We start from the raw sequence: 20,847 nt of genomic DNA on the forward strand, positions 1-20,847 counted from the left end.
TTTTTTTTTTTTTTTGCAATTTTCCTGTGTGATCATCTAGTTTATTTTTAGCTATTATTTGCGTCTCAAAGCTCATTTCAACTAACCTTCTTCATATGCAAGTTTGATTTTTTTTTTTTTTTCGTAGTCCAATAATGATGGAGGGAGCAGCATTGCGCATTTCCAGTGGTTCTTGTCACAGGTAATTTTAACTTGCTTCACTTAATATTATGAGAAATTTTTTATAACTTGTTTTTAAGATTTGTCCTTTGTAACTTGTGTTTTGTTGGTACGCTTAAAACTGAAAATATCTCTCTCTGTCTTGGATGCAGATCGTGGATATCTTCTCGTCTATCATCTGTTTAGAGGTAAGGTTACATCTTCTTCTTATTTCCCCATAATGACTTTCAGAGATTCGCTATTGTGGTGATGTGTATATGATTTGTTCTCATGCATGTGTCTTATTTTGTTTTCCAACTTGTTGCAGTATATAGAAAAACACTTATGCTGAATTATTGTAGCTGGACTTGATGGAGATGTGATCAGGTTTCCTTCTCCTAATGACTTATTATTAATTATTGCAGATGGACTTGATGGAGCTAAACAACCTTTGTTGGAGAGTAACCAGCGGAAACAATCCGGTTAGATGGCTTCAGATGCAGATGCAGGGCACAACTGATCTTACTCAACTTTTTTTACTTGTTCCCTCCTTAGTTACTTCAGATTTTTGTGTCTTTTTTCTTCAGGATGCAAGCAAGGTTATTGGTGGTGGGATGAGAGGCATGACTGGAATGCTATGAGAAACCTCATTGCTTGATACATATGAGGTACTGATAACTGATCTTTCTTTATAGTTATAATTACTTGGTTAGATCCTACATTTTGAATATATCAAGTCCTCATTCTTCCCGTCCTAAGTGTGTTGACTTGATACAACTATTTTTTTTTTCATTATTTCAGGGTATACACTTTGAGGGGCTTGTCTCGTGTTTGATGCTAATAGATTGGCTATCTGATCTATGTAACCAGGGACAACAATCTTGCTCAGCAATTCAGATAGGCTTCAGATGCAGAGCTCTACCGACCAAGGTTAGTCAAGAACCTATCATATTTTTTGTCATTCTCTGCGTTACATATTCACTTGGTGCTGATGAAATTCATATTATTTTGGTGAATTGGTTTTTCTTTTGTTGCCTTATAGTTCAATAAATGCCCTGAGACGAAGTGGAATTGATAATGGTGCTGATTGTTCCTGTTCTCCTAGTTTCACCCACCATATATAGTATGTCTTATTTTATGATGTCAAACTATCTTCATAAAGTTGTTACCTTTATGTGTGTGTTTTGATTGCATACAATTCACAGGCTGACATGTTCTAGGTTTGCCTTGAAGGTCTTCCCAAAGGTACACTCTGATATGATAAATCTTTCTTCTGGTCTGTCATCTTTTTATTATCTTCTTTACTACAACCATATAAGTTGTTAACCTTTGTTCTGTTATGTCTCAGTTTCTTGAAGGTTGCCTTTGATCTGTTTGCTCCCTGTTGCCTCTTTGACAGTCTCCTCTTTACCTTTCTTAGATTTATACTGTTCACAGATCAACTTTCTTTTGCAGGTTTTCGAGGACACGTTTGGAAGACTCGATTTACAATACAAGAACACTGAACACCTCACAGCCTCCGTATCTTTTCCTGCACTGCCTTAGCTCAGGTTCTTTCTTACTTTGTACTTCTTCAGATTTTAAGTGCACGAATTAGTAGTTTGAAACGATTAGGATGAATATGATAGAATCTTGATGTTCTTCTTCTTCGATTGTTTCAGATTGGTGGTGGTTTAGCAACGCGGCGGCGGTGGCGGATCCCTACAAGTTCGACGGTGGAAGAGACACAAACCAGAGCCCGGTTTGGTAATTATTTCCTAACACACCGGTACGTGTCTCTCTCGTTTAGTTCGATAACCAACAAACCGGTTTTATCCGGTTATCTTATTTTATGTTGTTTTTCGTGTCAACAGATCAAGAAGACATATGGGCTTCGGACAAGAACAAATGGGCTTGTTCCCTTTACCAAACAAGTCCATCAGCAGAAGAGCAAACCCACCAAGGTACTCTCTCTCTCTCTCTCTACTAACTTCCACTAACCGATACGTGTCTCTCTTTTTAATTCGATAACCAACCCGGTTTTCTCCGGTCACCTTTTATTCTTTCTTTTTTTGAACACAACAGTTGTTAGGTCTTCCCCTCTCAGTCTTAGCCGCGCCGGAGAAGCAAATCGGACGAAATCGGAGAGATGAAGCAAAGCAAACACGAGAGAGTCAATTTGGTACTCTCTCTCTCACTCTCTTTCCCATTCTTCTTCTTCTTCTTTTTTTAAATTCTCACTTTCTCTCTTTCTCTTACAGAAACGACGTGTGTAACTAAAGAGATTGTTGTGTCTGCCTCTGACATTATTACTCAGGTATGTGTATGTTCCAATTTCAAACACTTAGTCTGTGTTTCTATATATGTTCTGTAATTGTGGGCTTTACTTCAGATTATATGCATTTGATCACTACATCTTTTTTAGGGGCTTGATACTAATCCATTGGGTGATCAATCCTGGGCAACTCCTAACAAGCCACAGGAGTTGGATAATGCAGTGCTCAGCAATCCGGTTAGATGCCTTCAGATGCAGAGCTCTACCGGTCTGTACCTCTTGTGGCGCTGACATATATTTGAGGTAAGAGCTGATATCACCCTCTTGATTATAATTTATATATAATATATGGGATGCTTTCCTGATAGTCATATATAACTCTTGAATGCAGCCCGTCATGGAGAACACTTTGATGAATCACCATGTTACCCTTGGGGAAGATCACTTACATTGCTCCAGCTGGTCAATATTCTCGTAAGGTTTGAGGTTAAGTTACTCTTACAAAATGATAAAATTGATACATTTCAAAATGTTATCTTTCCGATTTCTTTACCTTCAACTTGATCAAGTGGTAATCACGTCCTGCTGGAGATCATGTTTGCTTGTTGCTGCTCATGGTTGTTTGTTGGTGATTTTCATTTCCCAGGATACAGTGATAGAGCTTGAATTACAGGGGATCAAGAAATCTTATTACACCATGCTTCAGGTTTGCATTAATCAGTTTAATCTTCCTACTAACAAGCGTAACTTTTAAGCTATTAAATTGGTTTGTTTGATAACCAGTTGAAGATGTGTGTTGTTGATTGCTTTCTTTTCCTGTTGTCAGCGTGTCCTTGATGCCCTTTTCCCTTCTGTTCTTGGTGGAACCTGTGTCATTCCTGGTGCTTTTGGCTGTGGGAAAACTGTTGTCTGCCAGGCAATTTCCAAGGTAAATTGTGACACTCTCTGGTTTTGTTCCACTTAATTACTGGATATTTTGAATTTTTCAAAGCTAATATTTGTTCTTATATATATATACATAGTACTCCAACTCTGATGCTGTTGTGTATGTTGGTTGTGGAGAAGAGAGGAAATGAAACGGCTGAGGTATATCTCTCTCTCTCTCATTTTGAATCTGCATATGGTTCATACTATTCAGACATTTGATCTGATGGTTTCTCATAAATTAAGTTCTTATGGACTTCCCACAATTGACTATGACGTTGCCTGATGGAGTGATGGTCCTGGGGAATCTGTCATAAAACGTACCACACTTGTTGCCAAATATGCCCGTGGCTGCTCTTGAAGCCTCAATTTACGCAGGTTATGTTCAGGAATACAGATTTAATAGTTTTTGATGAAGCCCATTCTTCAGATTTTCATTTGATCACTTTTGGTGATTGTTTTGGGTGATGCTGGCGCAGCCTTGTTCAAATGCATCGACAGGTCTTCAAGAAAGAGCTGCTGGTCTTACCAAGATATTGTTACTGTCGCAGGAGCTCTATGGAATTTTGCTTTTAATCCTGGTAATGCACTCCGCATTGTTGAGGAAAGAGGAGTTCCAGCTCTTGTTCACCTGTGTTCGTCTTCTGTCTCAGAAATGGCTCGATTCATGGCTGCATTGGCTTTGGCATACATTTTTGATGGAAGGTATACTTATATATATATATATAACCCAGCTAATAAACATTACATATTCTGTCGGATACTTACAGTTTCTGATTCGATCTGAATTATCAATCTGCAACAGATGGATAATGTTATGAGCCAAAGCCTTAGCCTTAGCTCTAGTTGTCACACCCGTTGTTTAAACTAAAGAACAAGGAGATTGAAAGCTAACTTCCCTTTAACCCAAGTCTCTCTTTGAGAATTAGGTTAATTGTTGGAAGCTTGAAATTCTCATTAGCATAAGAGGGTTCTTATATAGAACCTTACAAACCAACCTAACTCTCATATTAAAAGGAAATTGTATAAAGCCTTAAATCTAATTTAAAAAGGAATGAAACCATAATTATATAAAAACCCTATAATCGTATCAGATGATGAATACGCTCTGATGATAGGAACATCTTCATCAGAGAGCACATCTAAAAGCATTAGCTTAGATGGGCCAAGACCAACGGTGACTTCTACATAACTTGAGCACATCTAAAAACATAATTCTCTGCTTTTGTTAAAACTATCATGGATACTCAGATCTTTGCAGCTGCTCCTGTTTTATCTACAAGTGACAGAGAGAGCTCGCATACAAGAAGCTGGGCACTTGAGATGCAGGTTAATATCTTTGCTTCTCTATAGTTCTTGATATGAAATTTTGAATATATTGCTTTCTTGGCACTGCCAAGTTGGCAGTGAGGCTGAAATTGGAAGATTTACGTAATCCTGATTCGACACTCGAAGCATGTGCTACGTTAACGTTTGCGCTTCTTTAGGTATGTTAATATGTGAAAACAAACATTGTGCCGTGTTCTCTCTGTTGTTGGTTAACTACTACTGATGCATTTTTCTTGTTGTTCAAACTGGTCAAACAGTTTACAATTCATGCAAATGCATCACGCAAGCCTTATGCAGAATGGGGGGGAGAAGTAAGATTATTTCGTAATCTAGGCGGAGTAATAATGGTTACGACAGATAAAACAATAACAAAAATATACTTTTATCAGATTCTACAATTAATGTGGTTGTGAAGAAAAATCTAGGCGGAGTCTTTCTAGTGACCATTCACTTCCCTCTGGATTATCCTTTCAAACCACCACAGGTGAATATCATTTTCACCAAATTGAAATAATTAAATGGGTTCTATTGGAATTCAAATGAACCTTTTTCTCTTGCAGGTTGCGTTTAGGACAAAAGTATTTCATCCTAATGTCAACAGCAACGGAAGCATTTGCCTCGACAATTCTGAAAGAACAATGGAGCCCTGCACTCACCATATCGAAGGTGAAAAAAACACTCAGTTTACCAATAGCAGTAGAGATATATGATTAATCTGCTCTGATTTTAATCCAATCTTTTTGTGAATTCATAGGTGTTGCTTTCGATCTGTTCATTGTTAACGGACCCAAACCCAGATGATCCTTTGGTTCCAGAGATTGCTCACATGTACAAAACCGACAGAGCCAAGTATGAATCTACTGCCCGAAGCTGGACTCAGAAGTATGCAATGGGATGAAGTTTGATCCCTTAAGACTCGGTTTTAAGAGAGAGAGAGACAAAGAGAGAGAGGACTTCTATCACATAGGATCTTGATCTTCCATGAAATAAGTTAGATTCCTATGTTTTATCTCCTTGTTTGAAACATCTTTCTATCCCTCTTTTATCCCTTTGTTTCATTTCTTTGTTTTTCTTGCAACTACTTAAAAAAATATTTATGTAAAGCTGGACGAAATTAAGAAAAAAAAATGAACTATTTTGGAAGTGTTAACTTTCATTCTTGAACCATTATATATATGAACTATACTAAGATAGGTTGAAAGTTTTTAGAAAAAGGTTATGATAAGTTGTTTTTGCATTACACAGACACAATCCACGTTATTACACGAAACCCAAATCTAGCATTTCTATAAATTCCTAAAGCTAAAGAGCGATTTAGCATTACTTTTGGGCTATATTTACATAACAACTAATTATGTTCATGTTGACTAAAAGAAGTTAAAAACGCCAATGACATACGATAGGAACCCTTAATTATCCTATAAATACGTAAGAGATCCTCTTAGAAAACAAGACGAATCCCAAACAACAAGACATGATGAAGATCGTAGCATTGTTCCTTATCGCATTATTCGTCTTACTCTCGGCATCATTCCCTCCTACAGAAGCTATCGATGCCAGCGGCAGTACTTCCAAGAGGAGTGGAGCAGCATGTGGTACAACAACTCCGAAAAAATTGAATGCCCTTAAAGTTTGCTTTGACACTATGTCTTGGGGATTGAAGCTGTCGAAGTCATGTTGTGAGACAATGAATGAGACCCAAGAATGCCTGTGTGATGAAATTAAACACCGTATCACCCCGAGTAAAAGGTTCATTAGCTCTCAGCTCAAGTCTTGTGGTATCCCCGCCCGACCCCAAATGTTGGAAATAATTAACAACTAGGTAATATAGTGCGGGGATAAATCGATTAAAAAAATTTTATAAGTAAAATTAAAGAAAATTATTATTATAAGTAAAGAAAATTATTAATATTATTATGTAACTAAAAATTTTTTAATTTAAATTTGCGTATTTTTCGTGTAAAAAATATGTTTCACCAGTGAAATATTTGAATGTGTAAAGAGGTATTTGGTAGAAAAATTATTGATAAAACGTTATTATTTATTGCAACATGTTTTTTGTGTGGTTTAAAAATCAAATTCATATCTTCTTATATTTTATCGTGTAACAACATATATTAAATAATTCGGTAACTTAATTATTTAATTTTATTTATGTTAGTAAATATCAGATTCTAAACTAAATTTTCTGAAAATTTACTGAGATTCTATAATTTTCTAAATTTTATTATATGTTAGTAACAATCATTACATTTTCTATAACGCACCAAGGTCCTTTTATACGTTTCATAAATTTTTCTATACCACCTGACCTAGTTCCAAACTTCCAATTATAGGTTGTAGATCCACAAACCCCACCTCTCACAGCCATATTTCTTCTTTCGGATCATATGCATAGTTAATTCACCATCAATCTCGCTGGGAGAGAACCATCCATGATTGTTGGGTAACGACAGGCACACGTAGAGACGAGACTCTGTGGATCCGATGTGGGATCTGGCCGTGTAGATATCCGGAGAAGAGAGTAGAGAATAAAAAGCTCTTGGAGACTAAGCAGATGGAACGATAGTTAGATTTCGAGACCCGGGCTAAGCAATCCACAATGATTTCACCTGGAAGCGATGAAAACGATGGAGATGACGGAGGCGGAGCGTTAGGAGGACTAGTCATCTTCTTTTTCTGTGGTGCTTCTTCTCTCTCGTCAACTACTAGTTATGTTTTTAGCTTAGGTCTTTCAAACACACGGAAGACTTTGTAACCTTGTCGAAAAAGAAACCTATTTTTTTTCTTGGACAAAGAAAGACCTATTTAAAGCCCCTCGATCAATAATGAAAAACTGAATCGACCCCTGTTTTGATATTTTTGGGTTGAACCGGTTCGACCGGACGGTTCCGTTATTTATTAGAGATTTCTTTAAGGGTTTTTTGAATTTTAGTACGTTTAGAAAATTAGTCACATTACTATTCAAAATTAGAAAAATAGACATTCATCATTGTGGTTTGACCAAAAAAAAAAAAAAAGACATTCATCATTGTACATTGTACGTGTAATAGAATATCTGTCTAATAGAAAAAAAAAGAGAATTGATGTAGTTACCATTACATCATTGTCTCTAATAATCACATATATTGCTCAACTCTCCTCTCTCTCTCCAATTATTTTTTTTTCTCAACTCTCTCTCACAAATATCTCTCCATCTCTCTCAATCAGTAAAAAATATTTTTTATTTTTTCTTATTTTGTTTTAAGATTTCTTTCTTTTTTATTATATGTCCCTTTAATCTAAAAACTAAAATACTAGTCAATAAAACTTTGTTTTTAAAATTATTTCAGATAGATAAAAATCTAGATGTTCTTTTCTATAATTTGATATGAATTTTGTTTGATGATTTTATTTGATAATGTTAAATATTTTTTACAAATTGTGTATCCGTACACCATATTAAGTGTACGGATGTGTTTACATGCATGTACACATTATTAAATGTACAGATATTTGTACACATTATTAAGTGTACAGGTGTAATTTGTTTAATTATTAGGGTTTTGGATGTCTGTACCACAATGGTTTTGTAAAAATCACATCTGTACATTTAATAATGGGTACAGACATCTCTACACTTAATAAGGTGTATAGACATATGTACACTTAAAAATGTGTACGAATACAAAAGATTTATATAATATATTTAAAAATTATTAAACAAAATTCATATCAAATTGTAAAGAAAAAATATTTTTTTTATATCTATAAAGTTTTCTAAAAAAATTATATTAACAATTATTTAAAAAATAAAAAAATAGAAAAAAATGGGAAACAATGGCATGAGATGTAATTAATTAGAGTCATGAATGGCAAAAAAGGCTGTAGAAATAGTTGAACAGTAGTAAATGTGTTTTTTTCCAATTGTAAATAGTGAATGTAGGTGTTTCTTAATTATGTTTGAAAAATGTATCATTTTGCCAAATATCTCTTAAATGGTTTCTTTGAATTTTTAGTACCTTTGCAAAACATAATTGGAAAAGTAGTCACATTACTATTTGAAATTAGAAAAATAGACTTCGTTAGTGTGTGTAATAAAACTTTTGTGTAATAGAGAAAAAAAAAAACTGATGTAGTTGCCATTATGTCCTTTATTTCTAATAATCACATATTGTGCAATCCTCCTCTCTCTCTTTCCATTTTTTTTCTCAACTCTCTTTCCAATCTATCTTTCGGACTCTCGTCTCTCTCCAATCTCCATATTTTAGCAAAAACTCATTTTTTTAGATTTTGTTTCTTCTTTATTATATGTCCATTCAATCTAAAAACTAAAATACTAGTCAATAAAAATTTGTTTTTTAAAAAATTTCAGATATATAAAAATCTTTGTTTTTTTCTATAATTTGATATGCATTTTGTTTGATAATTTTATTTGATAATGTGAAATATTTTTTACATATTTTATCTGTATAATTTATTAAGGGTACAGATGTTTGTACACATTATTAAGGATACATATATCAGTACAAATTATTAAGTGTATATATGTATTTTATTTAATTTTTAGGTTTTCAATATGTTGGATGGTTTAAACTGTACACAAATATTGTTGGACGGTTTGAATATATCTAATATGTTGGATTGCTTAACCCGTACACAAATATTGTTTGACAGTTTGAATTTATCCAATATGCTGGATGGTTTAAACTGAACACAAATATTGATGGACAGAATATTATATGGATATATATATATAATAAATTTGAAATCAAAAAAATAAAATGCATATCAAATTATAAAGAAAAGACATATATTTTTTTGTATATGGAAAAAATTTGGAACAAAAAATATATTAATAAATATTTGAATAATTAGAAAAAAAAAATGTGGGACAAAAAAAATCGTGGAAGCAAATAAAAAAAATAAGGAGAGATATATGATTTTCTATTCACAAGGGATAAAATTTTGTTTTCTAATACTCATGGCACTATATGTAAATACAATATTTGGTTGAAGGTTGGAGAGTCATCCAAATATTGTACTACAGTGTAAACTGTTGATTTTACTAATTGTGAGTTTGAAAAACTGTCTATTCTCCCAATTAACTCTTTCTTTAGTCAGGGACGTTCGGTTATTAAGCGAAAAGAGAGAAAATCAAAGAGCCTTTGGAAGAAAAAATTTCGTTAAGAAAGAGAGAATTGCGAGGAAGCTTAAAAAGGAGATCCGTGCTAAACACTCAAGAATCAGTGTTTTCTCAATCTAGAATTGTCTCTGACAATCACATCTTATTAATTAAAATTAAATAGCTTGAAAGCAAAGATGAGTTTCAGACTGAAACACATTGGCAGTTTGAGAGCTTATAAGACATGGGGCCTCTTGCCACAATAACACTTTGGCGCTCAACCTCCCCCAAGATCTGGGGTCCAAATTGAGGAGACATACGCTCCTCCAACCTAATCACCGCACACCAAATATTATATTCAATGGGAAGCGAAAGCACCGGTTTCTGCCATATAATTAACAGTTTCCCACCATAGTTGACTAACTGAATCGTACAGTAACAACGGTATTCAAAAACCACGCTTTTCGTATAGATCATCCAAACCTTCCACTACTAGCCACTTTCCACTCCTTCAGCAAAACCACTTGTACTTACGGTTAACAACTGTAAACATTACACTTCCTACAACGCACCAATGTCCTGTTATATCTTCCATAACTTTTTCTATGCCACCGGAGTGAGTTCCAGTTATAGGTTGTAGATCCACAAACCCCACCTCTGATAGCCATCTTCCTTCTTTCGGATCATATGCGTAGTTGTTATGCTTGGTGATAACATATAGCCTTTCTCCAAAAACTGCAACTTTGAGATTCAAATCGACAGCATTATCACCAGGGCAAGGCAATGGCTTCCAAGTCTGAGTCTTTAGGTCGAAAACCTCACCCCAAGATTCGGATCCACCTCTCTGTACCAATCCTCCCATGACATATATCTTCCCGTCTAAAAAACAAGACTTGGCGCCTCCCCTTGCCACTCCCATGTCAGGAGCACGACGCCATGTACTTATGACTCCGACAATCAAGCACACGAATGGATCTGGTTTCGTATATGTCGTTGATGGCTCCGCCGATTTGGTAGATTTCGGAACCAACGACTACAGTGGTTGAGTTCAATGGAGCAGGAGAATAGGTGTTAGAGAGTTTTACCGGTTTTAAACTTAGCTCACCCTTAATCTAGCCGTTGTTGATTAGGGTTTGATCAAGGTTCTGGAGAATGAACCAATGATTGTCATCGTTGGGTGACCGCAGGAATATATAGAGGCGGGGCTCTGTGATTCCGATAAGGGATCGAGTCGCGTAGATCTCCGAAGAAGAGAGCAGGGAGTGAAAGCGCTTGCACACTAAGGAGAGGGAACGGTAGTGAGAAATAGAGGTCCGGGCTAAGCAAATCAAAACGATTTCGTCTGGAAGTAATGAAAACGACACATGTAATGGAGGCTGAGCTGTAAGTTTCGTTTCCTGCGGTGGTTCTACTTTGGTGGCGTCCATACCTTGTTTACTAAGCTAATGTTTTAGGTCTACAATATCAGCATCTTTTCCTATATATAAAAAAAGAAGATAATATTTTGTTATTAATAAACAAGTCCCTGCACTAATATCAAATTACCAAATCACCCATGTACAAACAAACACACATAGTCATATTGAATTTGAGAACCCTGTATATCAACTAAAAGAACATATTTTATGGATTAGCGAATTCTAGAACAACACAAATTAACGATGGAAAATCAATGTAATGCACTAAACCAGTCTCTTTTCTTGAAGGATTTATTGATAGAGACGCGAGTAAGTTTAATGGGAAAGATGAAAGAAGAATACATCGGTGTTTTATTGGGTGGCGGCGATCGACTCATTTTCGAATACGTTTGTGCTGCTTTACTTTACGATGTATTATAATTAAGAAAATCTGGATTTGATTCCTTCAAAAATGCATTTAAAAAAAGAAAGAAAAATCAAAGCAAAGACAAAAATAAAATGAAAGATAAATCATAAAACTAAAACACATATCGCATATTCTCAAATATTGCTTTGACTCATACTTATTCGCAAAGTTTATAAAATCTTGATGTATTAGAGGAAAATAGTACTAAGAGTCAAGAGATCCAATGTATAGTCAAAGAGATCCAATGTAAAAAGAGTCAAAGAGTCAAGAGATCCAAATGTAAATATAATTGGATTTGATACTATCAAAATTTTAACATTGGGAAAATTGTGTAAATTTTATTTGTTCAATAATATTGGAAAAACATTAAAAAAAAAAAAGAAGAAAATATTGGAAAGTAAAAAAGGTAAACTATATACATAAATTAAACAATTTGTTACATATATAGTAGTACATCATGATATATTGATTAAGATTCTTTAATCCATTAAACTCTCACGTGTGATGCTAAACACTGACACGCGCGACACGTTTCATGCAATGACTTGTATAGTTAACAGCCGTGTATACGCGCACAGTAACCTACTGACAAGTTCCCCTTTTTTCACTTTTCTTATTTGTCTTTTTTCTTCTTCTTTTTCTTGTAATGGTTACATATTTATGCTAAAACGATTCTTCTTCGTCTCCTCTAGTACATGTAAAATCTCACAAGTATGAATTAAACCGTCCCACGTTGTTGTACACTTCTGGAAGATTACGTGAGGTGTGATTGATTTGCCGTTTCCAACCTCTTTTTTTAATTAATGCTTCCTTCACTTGTGTTAGACTATAATGGTCTTTGGTCAAATCACCATCATCAATTCATCATCATCATCATATTATACGCAAGACAATAATGTCACAACTCACATGTATATATATGCATGGGCATTCGGTTAACCATTCGGTTTCGGTTCGGTTGTATTCGGTTTCGGTTATTTTGGATATAGTAATATAGTAACCATTTGGATATTTTTGAAATTTCGGTTCGGTTCGGTTCGGTTTCTTTCGGTTCGGTTTCGGTTTGGTTATTTAAATAAATAACCATAACTAACATAAATTATATTAACATTAACCAAATAAACCAAATATAACCAAAACTAACCGAATATAACCAAAATTAACCAAATATACAATAACAAAAATACAAAAAAGGGAAAAATATGGATTCAATTTTACAAAATAGTATTTAACTTTGTAAATTCAAAATAATAACATTTACATATATTGATTATTTAAAATATTTAATTGTTTTGAATCTAGAAATAATTTATATTTTAAGTTTATTTTATAGTTTTGCATAATATTAAGTATATAATATTTGATATCTTCTAGGTTTTCGGATATTTCGGTTAACCATTTAATTGTCGGTTCGGTTCGGTTCGGTTTCAGTTAGTTTGGATATAGATTTTTACTAACCATTCGGGTATTTGAAGAATTTCGGTTCGGTTCGGTTTGGTTTTTTTCGGTTCGGTTTCGGTCGGTTATTTGGTTATCGGTTATTTTGCCCAGCCCTATGTATATACAACCATACACTACTTACCTTATAATTTACACAACCATATATAAATACCATACAACTGTTATATCATCATCATTAAAAAATCAAAATCAAAACATTGTTGTTCATTTTCTCAACGCTTTTCTCCCTCCTCCGATTCTCCTGGTATCTCTCATCTCTCTCTCTATGTTAAAGTTTGCATTTTGTGGTCAATTACTAAAGTCTCGTTCTTTGATCAGAAGATAAATTATTGTTCTTGCTTAGGAATCGTGGGTTTTGCTTGTGTATTAAGAATTAATCAATGATCGATGATTGATGTGGATACTGTTTTATTGCTATATGCTCTGTTTCTTTGCTAAGAAATCATGGAAAACGAAATTTCAACCATTTATAAAAGTATTATCTATCCATAAAGGGTGGGCCTTTTAGAGAGTTTTTGCCTGTTCGAGAAACAAGCCGGTCAAATTAATCGACCTTTTTTTTTTTTTTTAACTCTGGTCTAAGTCAATAAATGAATGCTTCCATCTTTGAAATTTAGTATCCTACTGGAAAAACTGTACTTGGGAAATTGCATGGTCGGTCTTTGTAGATTATTAAGAAGAAGAAACAAACCAAAAAGTCTTCTTTTTTTGTATATCATTCTCTATCCTTGTGGGGATCAATTTCACTAGTACTCTTAAGAAATTGCTCTCTGGATTTGTTTGGTGAATATATATCTCTCTCTCTCTCTTTCTTTACCTTTTTTTTTGCATATAAAGCAATGAATGAATGAAGGGTTGGTGGAATATGAACGGAATCCAATTTAGTTGGAGTTTGTTTGTTGTTGTAATATTATATATAAGTCCAGTTTCTAATCTTTTTTGACTCATTTGTTGAAGTTAAGGTGTAAAGGTTTGACCTTTTTGTTACCCTTTATGTGATGTGCTCAATATTTGAAGCCACACAATGTTTAAGTTGTTGTGTTGTTTCTTTGAGTTTGTCTCCAGTTGAGCTGATTGGTTATCTTCCGCTAACTACAGGGGTTTTAATTTGCAGTTGTTGCATTTGGTTGAAGCTGTTCCATTTGATCAAACGATATGGACTTCAATCAAAAAGCTCATCCGGATTGTGTATATTCGGATAATCCTTTCCATGAATGTGCTTCAGCTTGTTTAGAGAAAATTGCTCAAGGCCATGTCAAGAAGAACACTAAGAAGCAGAGTACTTGTTCTGTTTCTTGATCAATTCTTTTTTGGTTTTTCCAAATTTTATCAAGTAAAACTTTTGTCTTGTTATGTTTGTTCTGATTCTTGACTTGTTTTGATTACAGCTTCAAGACTTCTTAGCTTCTCAGCGAGTTTCGGTAGGAAAAACAAGCAGTCAAATTCACAACCGCCTTCACCGCTACCCGTAAGCCCTCATAAAACTGGTGGAGGTGTTTTTGCAAACGGTAACTCCCCAAAGGGTCATCATGCAGTAGTTCCACCTGTTGCTGTGAAGAAGAAGACTGTTTCTGAAACGAAAAAGTCTTTCTCTTCTTCATCATCTGGTGACCCTGAGGATTTTTTCAACCATAAACCAGAGAACAAACCCTCTCAACTTATTCCACTTTCCTCAACCAATTTGGTATTTTCTTCATTCTTTTACTCTCTTCCAAGATTCTATCACTACATAACTATTGACATATTTGTCAACTCTGTTTCTCGTATCTTATGAAGGTTGATGAAAGCAAAACGGTGTCACCTACACCGGGACTACAAGAACACAACGGGAAGACTGGAGGAGGTGCCGTGACTAGAGTCTTTAGTTTCCTAAGCCCTGAAAGATCGCAGGAGAAAGAGAGCAATGATGATTATACTGATGATGATGATGATGATGATGATGATGATGATGATGATGATGAAGAAAACAACAATGAGATTGGAGTAGAGCTTGATCTTGAATCAGTAATGTCTGACAGTTTTGTCTCTGTCGGGAAATACCGAGTAAGATCGGGATCGTCCACTCTCCTAAGTGCTATCATCGAGAAACACGGAGACATTGCTCAAAACTGTAAGCTGGAATCGGACTCAATGCGGTCCCGGTACCTCGAGTGTTTATGCTCATTGATGCAGGAACTAAGGTCAACCTCGGTGAGGCAGTTGACCAAAGTCAAAGTCAAAGAGATGCTAGCGGTTCTCAAAGATTTGGAGTCCGTGAACATTGAAGTGGCATGGCTACGTGCGGTTCTTGAAGAGTTTGCACGGTCTCAAGAAGATGCAGAAAAAGAGAAAGAGAGGCAGGATGGTTTAGTGAAGGCTAAGAGAGAAGAGCTTGAGGCTCAAGAAGCGGATTTGGTTAGGATGGAGAAGGAAGTGGAGGAAGCGAGGATGCGTATTGAGGAGACACGGGCTCAGATGGTCGAGGTGGAGATGGAAAGGTCAAGGATGAAGAAAATGGGATTCAAATTGGAGAAATTTAAAGGGAAATCGTTTATAGACGAGCTTCTCTGAGTTTGTGTTGTGTGGGATGTTTGTTGATAGTAAAGTTACTAAGTAAAGTAGTAACACAAAAATCGAAATACTCTAATAAATGAGTTTTAAAGGTTAGGATTTTGGAAAAGCTGGTATTTATCTCGTAACTTATAGTTATATGTTTATAATATTTGGTTGTTGCTAGTAAATACGTTTGGCTTTGTATATGCATTGTTCTTTGATTTTTTTTATCTTTCGTTTTCTTGAATGGGAAAGATTAACACAAGTCGTCTTTGAGTTTGGAAAACGAAAGATTGTTTTAATAACTGTAAGATGACTTGTCACAATAATATTTATTGTATAGTTTGTGTTAGTCAAAACTCAGAATTTGCTAGAAAATTAAAATATAATAAAAAATACTGCTTAGCTCATACAGTCATACTTTGTTGCATGTGGTGACTTCTCTCAATTTGAGCTCTATTATATGAGTGAAATGGTTTATATATAAACATTCCGATGAACTGGTCAATCGAATTTGGCAAATTATCAAAAACGATTTGTTATTTGTTATTTTTTTAATGAAAACTAGAAGTTATTCCATAATGATTTTTAATGGTAGACAAATGTTATATTATTCACTAGTTGATTTTAAGAAAATAATGGTTAGAGTTGAATTTTTGAAATCATTACTTAAGAGCATTAATATATTTAGAACGACATGAAGTTGTTTTACGAGTTCCCCAAGTAGAAGAAAAGTAATAAAACAAACTCTGGTACTCTGTTTTAACCCCTCTACTCTGCTTTTTAACCGTTGCAACGGACAAAGCAATCTGTTATGTCATTGCGACAATGCTACTGGGCTTTAGTTACTCATGTCGGCTTTAAACTGAGCCCACCGCAACATGACCCATAAGCAGCTCCCCTTGGTTTTGCTCACTAACCGGAGATTAAGTAATTAAATTAAATTAAAATATTATTAATTAAAATTTTTGACACCCAAATGGGTGTATAAGCGATGGGATTGCCCTAATGGTTCACAACATGCTGTTAGGGTTTACCAAAACTTCATATGAGTGGACCATATTGAACCTACACTAAGAGATAATGAAGAATCCATCATAACGGCTAAGTATTTTTTAAAACAGAGAGAGACACAAGGCGTGTTAACCAGCAAAGAGTGAAGGCCATTGTTGTGGTCCCTCTCTATCTCTCTCTCTCCTCTCCATTCACTTTTCTGAAAAGACGAGACATGAATATTATACAACTAACGAAGTCTTTGTAAAGTCTTTGTATACGAATCATTTCCAGTGTGAAGTTCATTATTCAGTTAAAGTTGGTAAAGTCTTTGTATACGAATCATTTCCCAATACATACAAACACATATGGGTCTAATCAAAAACTTGTCCAGAATTTACAGTGTAATTGATACTGTGTAATATTGGAAGTTTAGGAGAGACCCATGTGATAGAACCTCTGTTTTAAAAATTACCGCCTAGCATCCATTATGCTCCGTAGAATTGCTAGGCCCATCTTTTCCGCCTCGATTAATGATTAATCTCTGCCTAGCATCGATTATCTAACTATGCATGTCTAGTCCGATTATTTTCCGCATAGTATACCAATTTTTTTAGAACCAAATAAAAATCAAATATAAATATTTTTGTTATTTAGGCATTTAAATTAAAAGATTATGATGTTTTACAATAACTAAAATCAGAAAATTTTCTTTTAAAATGATGTTTTATGTGTTTACCATAATTTTAAAGACAATACTATAGTTTTATATTACTTGATATTTTCTTTTTAACATAAACAAAAATATACATATATTTAGTACAATACTCCCTCTGTCTCACAAAGATTGATGTTTTGACACTTTCACCCATATTAAGAAAAATTTTAGTTTTTATTTATAAATTAATTTATAATTATTTTTTGTTAGAGAGAGAAAAAATAAACCAATTACAATTCAAAAAATTTAAATATTTTCAATGATTACTTTTTGAAGTTTATAAATATCAATCTTTGTGGAACAAAAAAATATTCCAAAACATCAATACAGAGAAAGTATATTTTTATTTTATTTTTAATTTAATAAAATAATTCTAAAACTAATTCCTGATTAATTCCCATTTAATCTTTGAGTTTCTTGCTAAGCGCTAGTCGGACGTTAGGCTCCTCTCAATCGCCCGACTAGCCTCTAGCGATTTCTAAAACAATGATAGAACACATTAGCTAAGCGACACGCGGCGAAAAGATTGAGTGCGGTGGAAAAATGGGTTTAATGACTGCTTCCTTGTCTGGTTGTTACAACCCAATTGGCTCCACTTCTTTTTATCCCTTTCCCAAAAACAAAAGGTACTCGCACGAGTTAAAAAAGCCAAGGAAGGGAAAAATAGTAGTAGTTCTTTTTTTTTTTTAATCAACTAGCGAAAAAGTTAAATCATAGCAAATGGAATCCAATTTGCAGATAGATAAATGGGAACACTCGTTTACGCATCCTTCTCGCTCCATCACTCTGATATGACTACACGTGTCTATGACTGAGTGGTTTAAAGATGACCCCGAGGACCATAACAATAACCAAAAGACCCACTATATACCATGTTACGGCCGATTTTTTTTTTTTTCCTTGGAAGCATGTTGTTTGCATTTAAACAGTTCTCCTAACGTTAAGACGAATTATTTTTTTCCCTTGGAATCATGTTGTTTGCATTTAAACAGTTCTCCTAACGTTAAGACGAATTATTTTTTTCCCTTGGAATCATGTTGTTTGCATTTAAACAGTTCTCCTAACGTTAAGACGAATTTATTTTAATCTGGATTGTTCGATATTACGAAACTAATTGTAGAGAAGAAGATTAAATTTCCAACAAAAGGCACACCAAAACTAGACTATTTGAATTTAACAAAAGAGGAACAAAGAAAGAAATAGAATCCATAGGCCCCACTTTCATAATTAACATCTTCCAAACCAGATCTCTCTCATTACACACAAAAGAACAACAAATAATAAAGCATTTTCAAATCTTAAGTTGTTTCTTCACAAACCTTCATTAATTGGTCGCGTTGCTTCGGAAGGAGCCCAAAGCCTTAATTGCTGATGCTCTCAATACGAATTGGTGGTAAATTGCTGCAGCTAATGCTCCCAGGAATGGTCCAACCCAAAAGATCCACTACAAAACCCAAAAACCAACAACATTAGAGACGTGAACAATTAGTATAATTTAACCTAATTTCAGAGATAATCATTAAAGCACTCACTTGGTCATCCCAAGCCTTCTCGTTGTTGTAGATAACAGCAGCACCAAAGCTTCTTGCTGGGTTAATACCAGTTCCAGTAATGGGGATAGTTGCCAAATGCACCATGAATACAGCGAACCCAATTGGAAGTGGAGCCAACACCTAATCCACCAAAGAAAGCACCAAACTTTATCAGTATACACACTGCAGACCCAATTTGAGATAACACAAACTTTTTCATAAAACCCTAACGAAGATTCACTCTATCAGAATCTACACAAACCCATATGAGTTGTAAACAACTTTATCACTAAACTCCAAAAAGATTCAAACTTTATTAAGATCTACACATACCCACGAGATTTTATAATCAAATTTTATAATAAAACTCCTTAAAGATTCAAACTTTATGAGTAAGTATCTACCTACACATATCCATCAAATTTTGTCATTACACACTTTAAAGATCCAAGCTTTTTTGAGAATTCTTAAAACAACACTTACGGGGATGTGAGAGTCACGAGCGCTTCTCTTAGGGTCAGTAGCAGAGAAGACGGTGTAAACAAGGACGAAAGTTCCAATGATCTCAGCTCCAAGAGCAGTTCCGATGTTGTAACCGTCAGCTACGGTGTTAGCTCCTCCACCAAGAGTGTTGTAAGGAGTCTTCATGAAAGCTTTCACGAAACCCACACCACAGATAGCTCCAAGACACTGAGATATCATGTAACCAACAGCTCGAACCAAAGAGACCTTACGAGCTAACAGCAGACCGAAAGTCACAGCTGGGTTAATGTGACCACCTACGAAAGAAAACAAAACCAAGATTAGCTACAAGAAAACGAACTAAACAAGTCAATGATTAGGGTTTTTGTTTGTTTGTTGAGAGATTTGAACTTACCAGAGATACCGGCGGTGCAGTAAACGAGGACGAAGATCATACCGCCGAAAGCCCAAGCGATACCGAGTAAACCAACGCCGTCACAAGGACCGGTTTGCTTCTTGTGGCCGATGACAGTAGCTACAGTGACGTAGAGGAAGAGGAGTGTAGCGACGAACTCAGCGATGAGAGCTCTGTAGAAAGACCAAGATTTGAGCTCTCCCATGTCAAAGAGCGGAGCTGGTGGAGGATCCACGTAGTCTTTCCCATGGTGAGTCTTTCCTTCTTCGCTCACTTCTTTCGACATCTTTGCCTTTTTTTTTCTCTGGTTTTGTTTCTCTCTCTTTCTAGCTTAAGAAGCTATGGAGCTCGAAATGAGTGGTGGTGTGTGACGACGACAGTGTCTCTCCTCTGCCTTTTTAAAGGGAAAGAAAAACAAAACCCTTGTTTCCACCACCATTGGATAAGCCAAGGGGTACTTTCGGTATTATACATTTGTAATAATCTTCTAAATAACTCTGGTATAATCATTATATTTGTACGATTATGGAGTTAATTAGTTAGTGTGATAATAATGGAAAACTTCTAGACATTTTTTCGGGAACTTAAAATTTGTCAGTTGATAACCCCTCTAAACTAACTTAGTAATGTACTGTAATAATTAAACTAGTTACTAAATGTTGTTCCTTAGAACTTTCTAGTTGTAGTTAAATCACTAAACCACAAGGGAGAAAAAGTAATTACTACTAGTACTCTTTGTTTGGTTTTTTGTTTTGGCTGTCACCAATAGTAGTTTTTAATGCATTATTACTGGTACAATAATAGTCAAGTTTTTGTTTTAGTACTATATGATTATAGTGTATAAAATAGCAATCAAAGTGGGGTCTATGTGCATGGCCAAAAAATCTTCTGCAGCTCTGTAAATGTGAATATTTTTTTTCTTACTAATATGGAACAATGGGATAAATACAAAATGTGTTTTAATAAATTAAAAAGGCATGTTTTTTTTTTGTAGGTTTGTTAAATAGTATTTTTTGGGGTTAACAAAACAATTTTGAAAGAGATAAAAAATAAAATAAAAAAAAGTAAGAAGGTGGGTAGGACCAAAAGTGTACAGGTAAGCCATGTGAGGGTTAATGATAGAAATGAGGTGTAAGGTTTTTTCGTCAGGCTGTCATACAA

General features: G+C 34.8%; 2 protein-coding genes and 2 pseudogenes across 8 annotated transcripts; 2 read left to right on the plus strand and 2 right to left on the minus strand.

Annotated features, from left to right (window-relative positions):
- On the plus strand, window positions 583–5,812 carry LOC104716620 (annotated as a pseudogene).
- On the minus strand, window positions 9,920–11,179 carry LOC109126971 (annotated as a pseudogene).
- Window positions 13,193–15,787, plus strand: LOC104716624 (stress response protein NST1-like). 7 transcript variants are annotated; one of them, XM_010434031.2, is made up of 4 exons: window positions 13,193–13,278; window positions 14,149–14,319; window positions 14,423–14,718; window positions 14,811–15,787. In XM_010434031.2, exons 2-4 carry the CDS (start codon window positions 14,190–14,192, stop codon window positions 15,582–15,584), a joined length of 1,200 nt encoding a protein of 399 aa, XP_010432333.1. In that variant the 5' UTR covers window positions 13,193–13,278; window positions 14,149–14,189; the 3' UTR covers window positions 15,585–15,787. The 7 variants fall into 7 exon arrangements, with proteins under 7 accessions (XP_010432333.1, XP_010432338.1, XP_010432334.1 ...); XM_010434036.2 differs by having other exon boundaries at window positions 14,149–14,313; XM_010434032.2 differs by having other exon boundaries at window positions 13,209–13,278; window positions 14,133–14,319.
- Window positions 18,407–20,091, minus strand: LOC104716626 (aquaporin PIP2-7). Its single transcript, XM_010434038.2, has 4 exons — window positions 19,687–20,091; window positions 19,293–19,588; window positions 18,810–18,950; window positions 18,407–18,721 (listed from the first exon to the last, which is right to left on the minus strand). The coding sequence occupies exons 1-4, from the start codon at window positions 19,970–19,972 to the stop codon at window positions 18,602–18,604; spliced, it is 843 nt and encodes a 280-aa protein (XP_010432340.1). The 5' UTR covers window positions 19,973–20,091; the 3' UTR covers window positions 18,407–18,601.

This window comes from Camelina sativa, chromosome 10 (assembly GCF_000633955.1).
Source record: "Camelina sativa cultivar DH55 chromosome 10, Cs, whole genome shotgun sequence".
Lineage (NCBI taxonomy): Eukaryota > Viridiplantae > Streptophyta > Magnoliopsida > Brassicales > Brassicaceae > Camelina > Camelina sativa.

What these genes read in the sequence shown, in the direction of transcription:
- LOC104716624 (XM_010434031.2), top strand. Translation starts at nt 14,190, where the DNA reads ATGGACTTCAATCAAAAAGCTCATCCGGATTGTGTATATTCGGATAAT. An exon ending in CACTAAGAAGCAGAGTACTT is followed by an intron (nt 14,320 to 14,422) that starts GTTCTGTTTCTT and finishes TTTTGATTACAG; the next exon opens with CTTCAAGACTTCTTAGCTTC. An exon ending in CACTTTCCTCAACCAATTTG is followed by an intron (nt 14,719 to 14,810) that starts GTATTTTCTTCA and finishes TATCTTATGAAG; the next exon opens with GTTGATGAAAGCAAAACGGT.
- LOC104716626 (XM_010434038.2), bottom strand. Translation starts at nt 19,972, where the DNA reads ATGTCGAAAGAAGTGAGCGAAGAAGGAAAGACTCACCATGGGAAAGAC. An exon ending in CTGCACCGCCGGTATCTCTG is followed by an intron (nt 19,589 to 19,686) that starts GTAAGTTCAAAT and finishes TTTCTTTCGTAG; the next exon opens with GTGGTCACATTAACCCAGCT. An exon ending in CTCGTGACTCTCACATCCCC is followed by an intron (nt 18,951 to 19,292) that starts GTAAGTGTTGTT and finishes TTGGTGGATTAG; the next exon opens with GTGTTGGCTCCACTTCCAAT.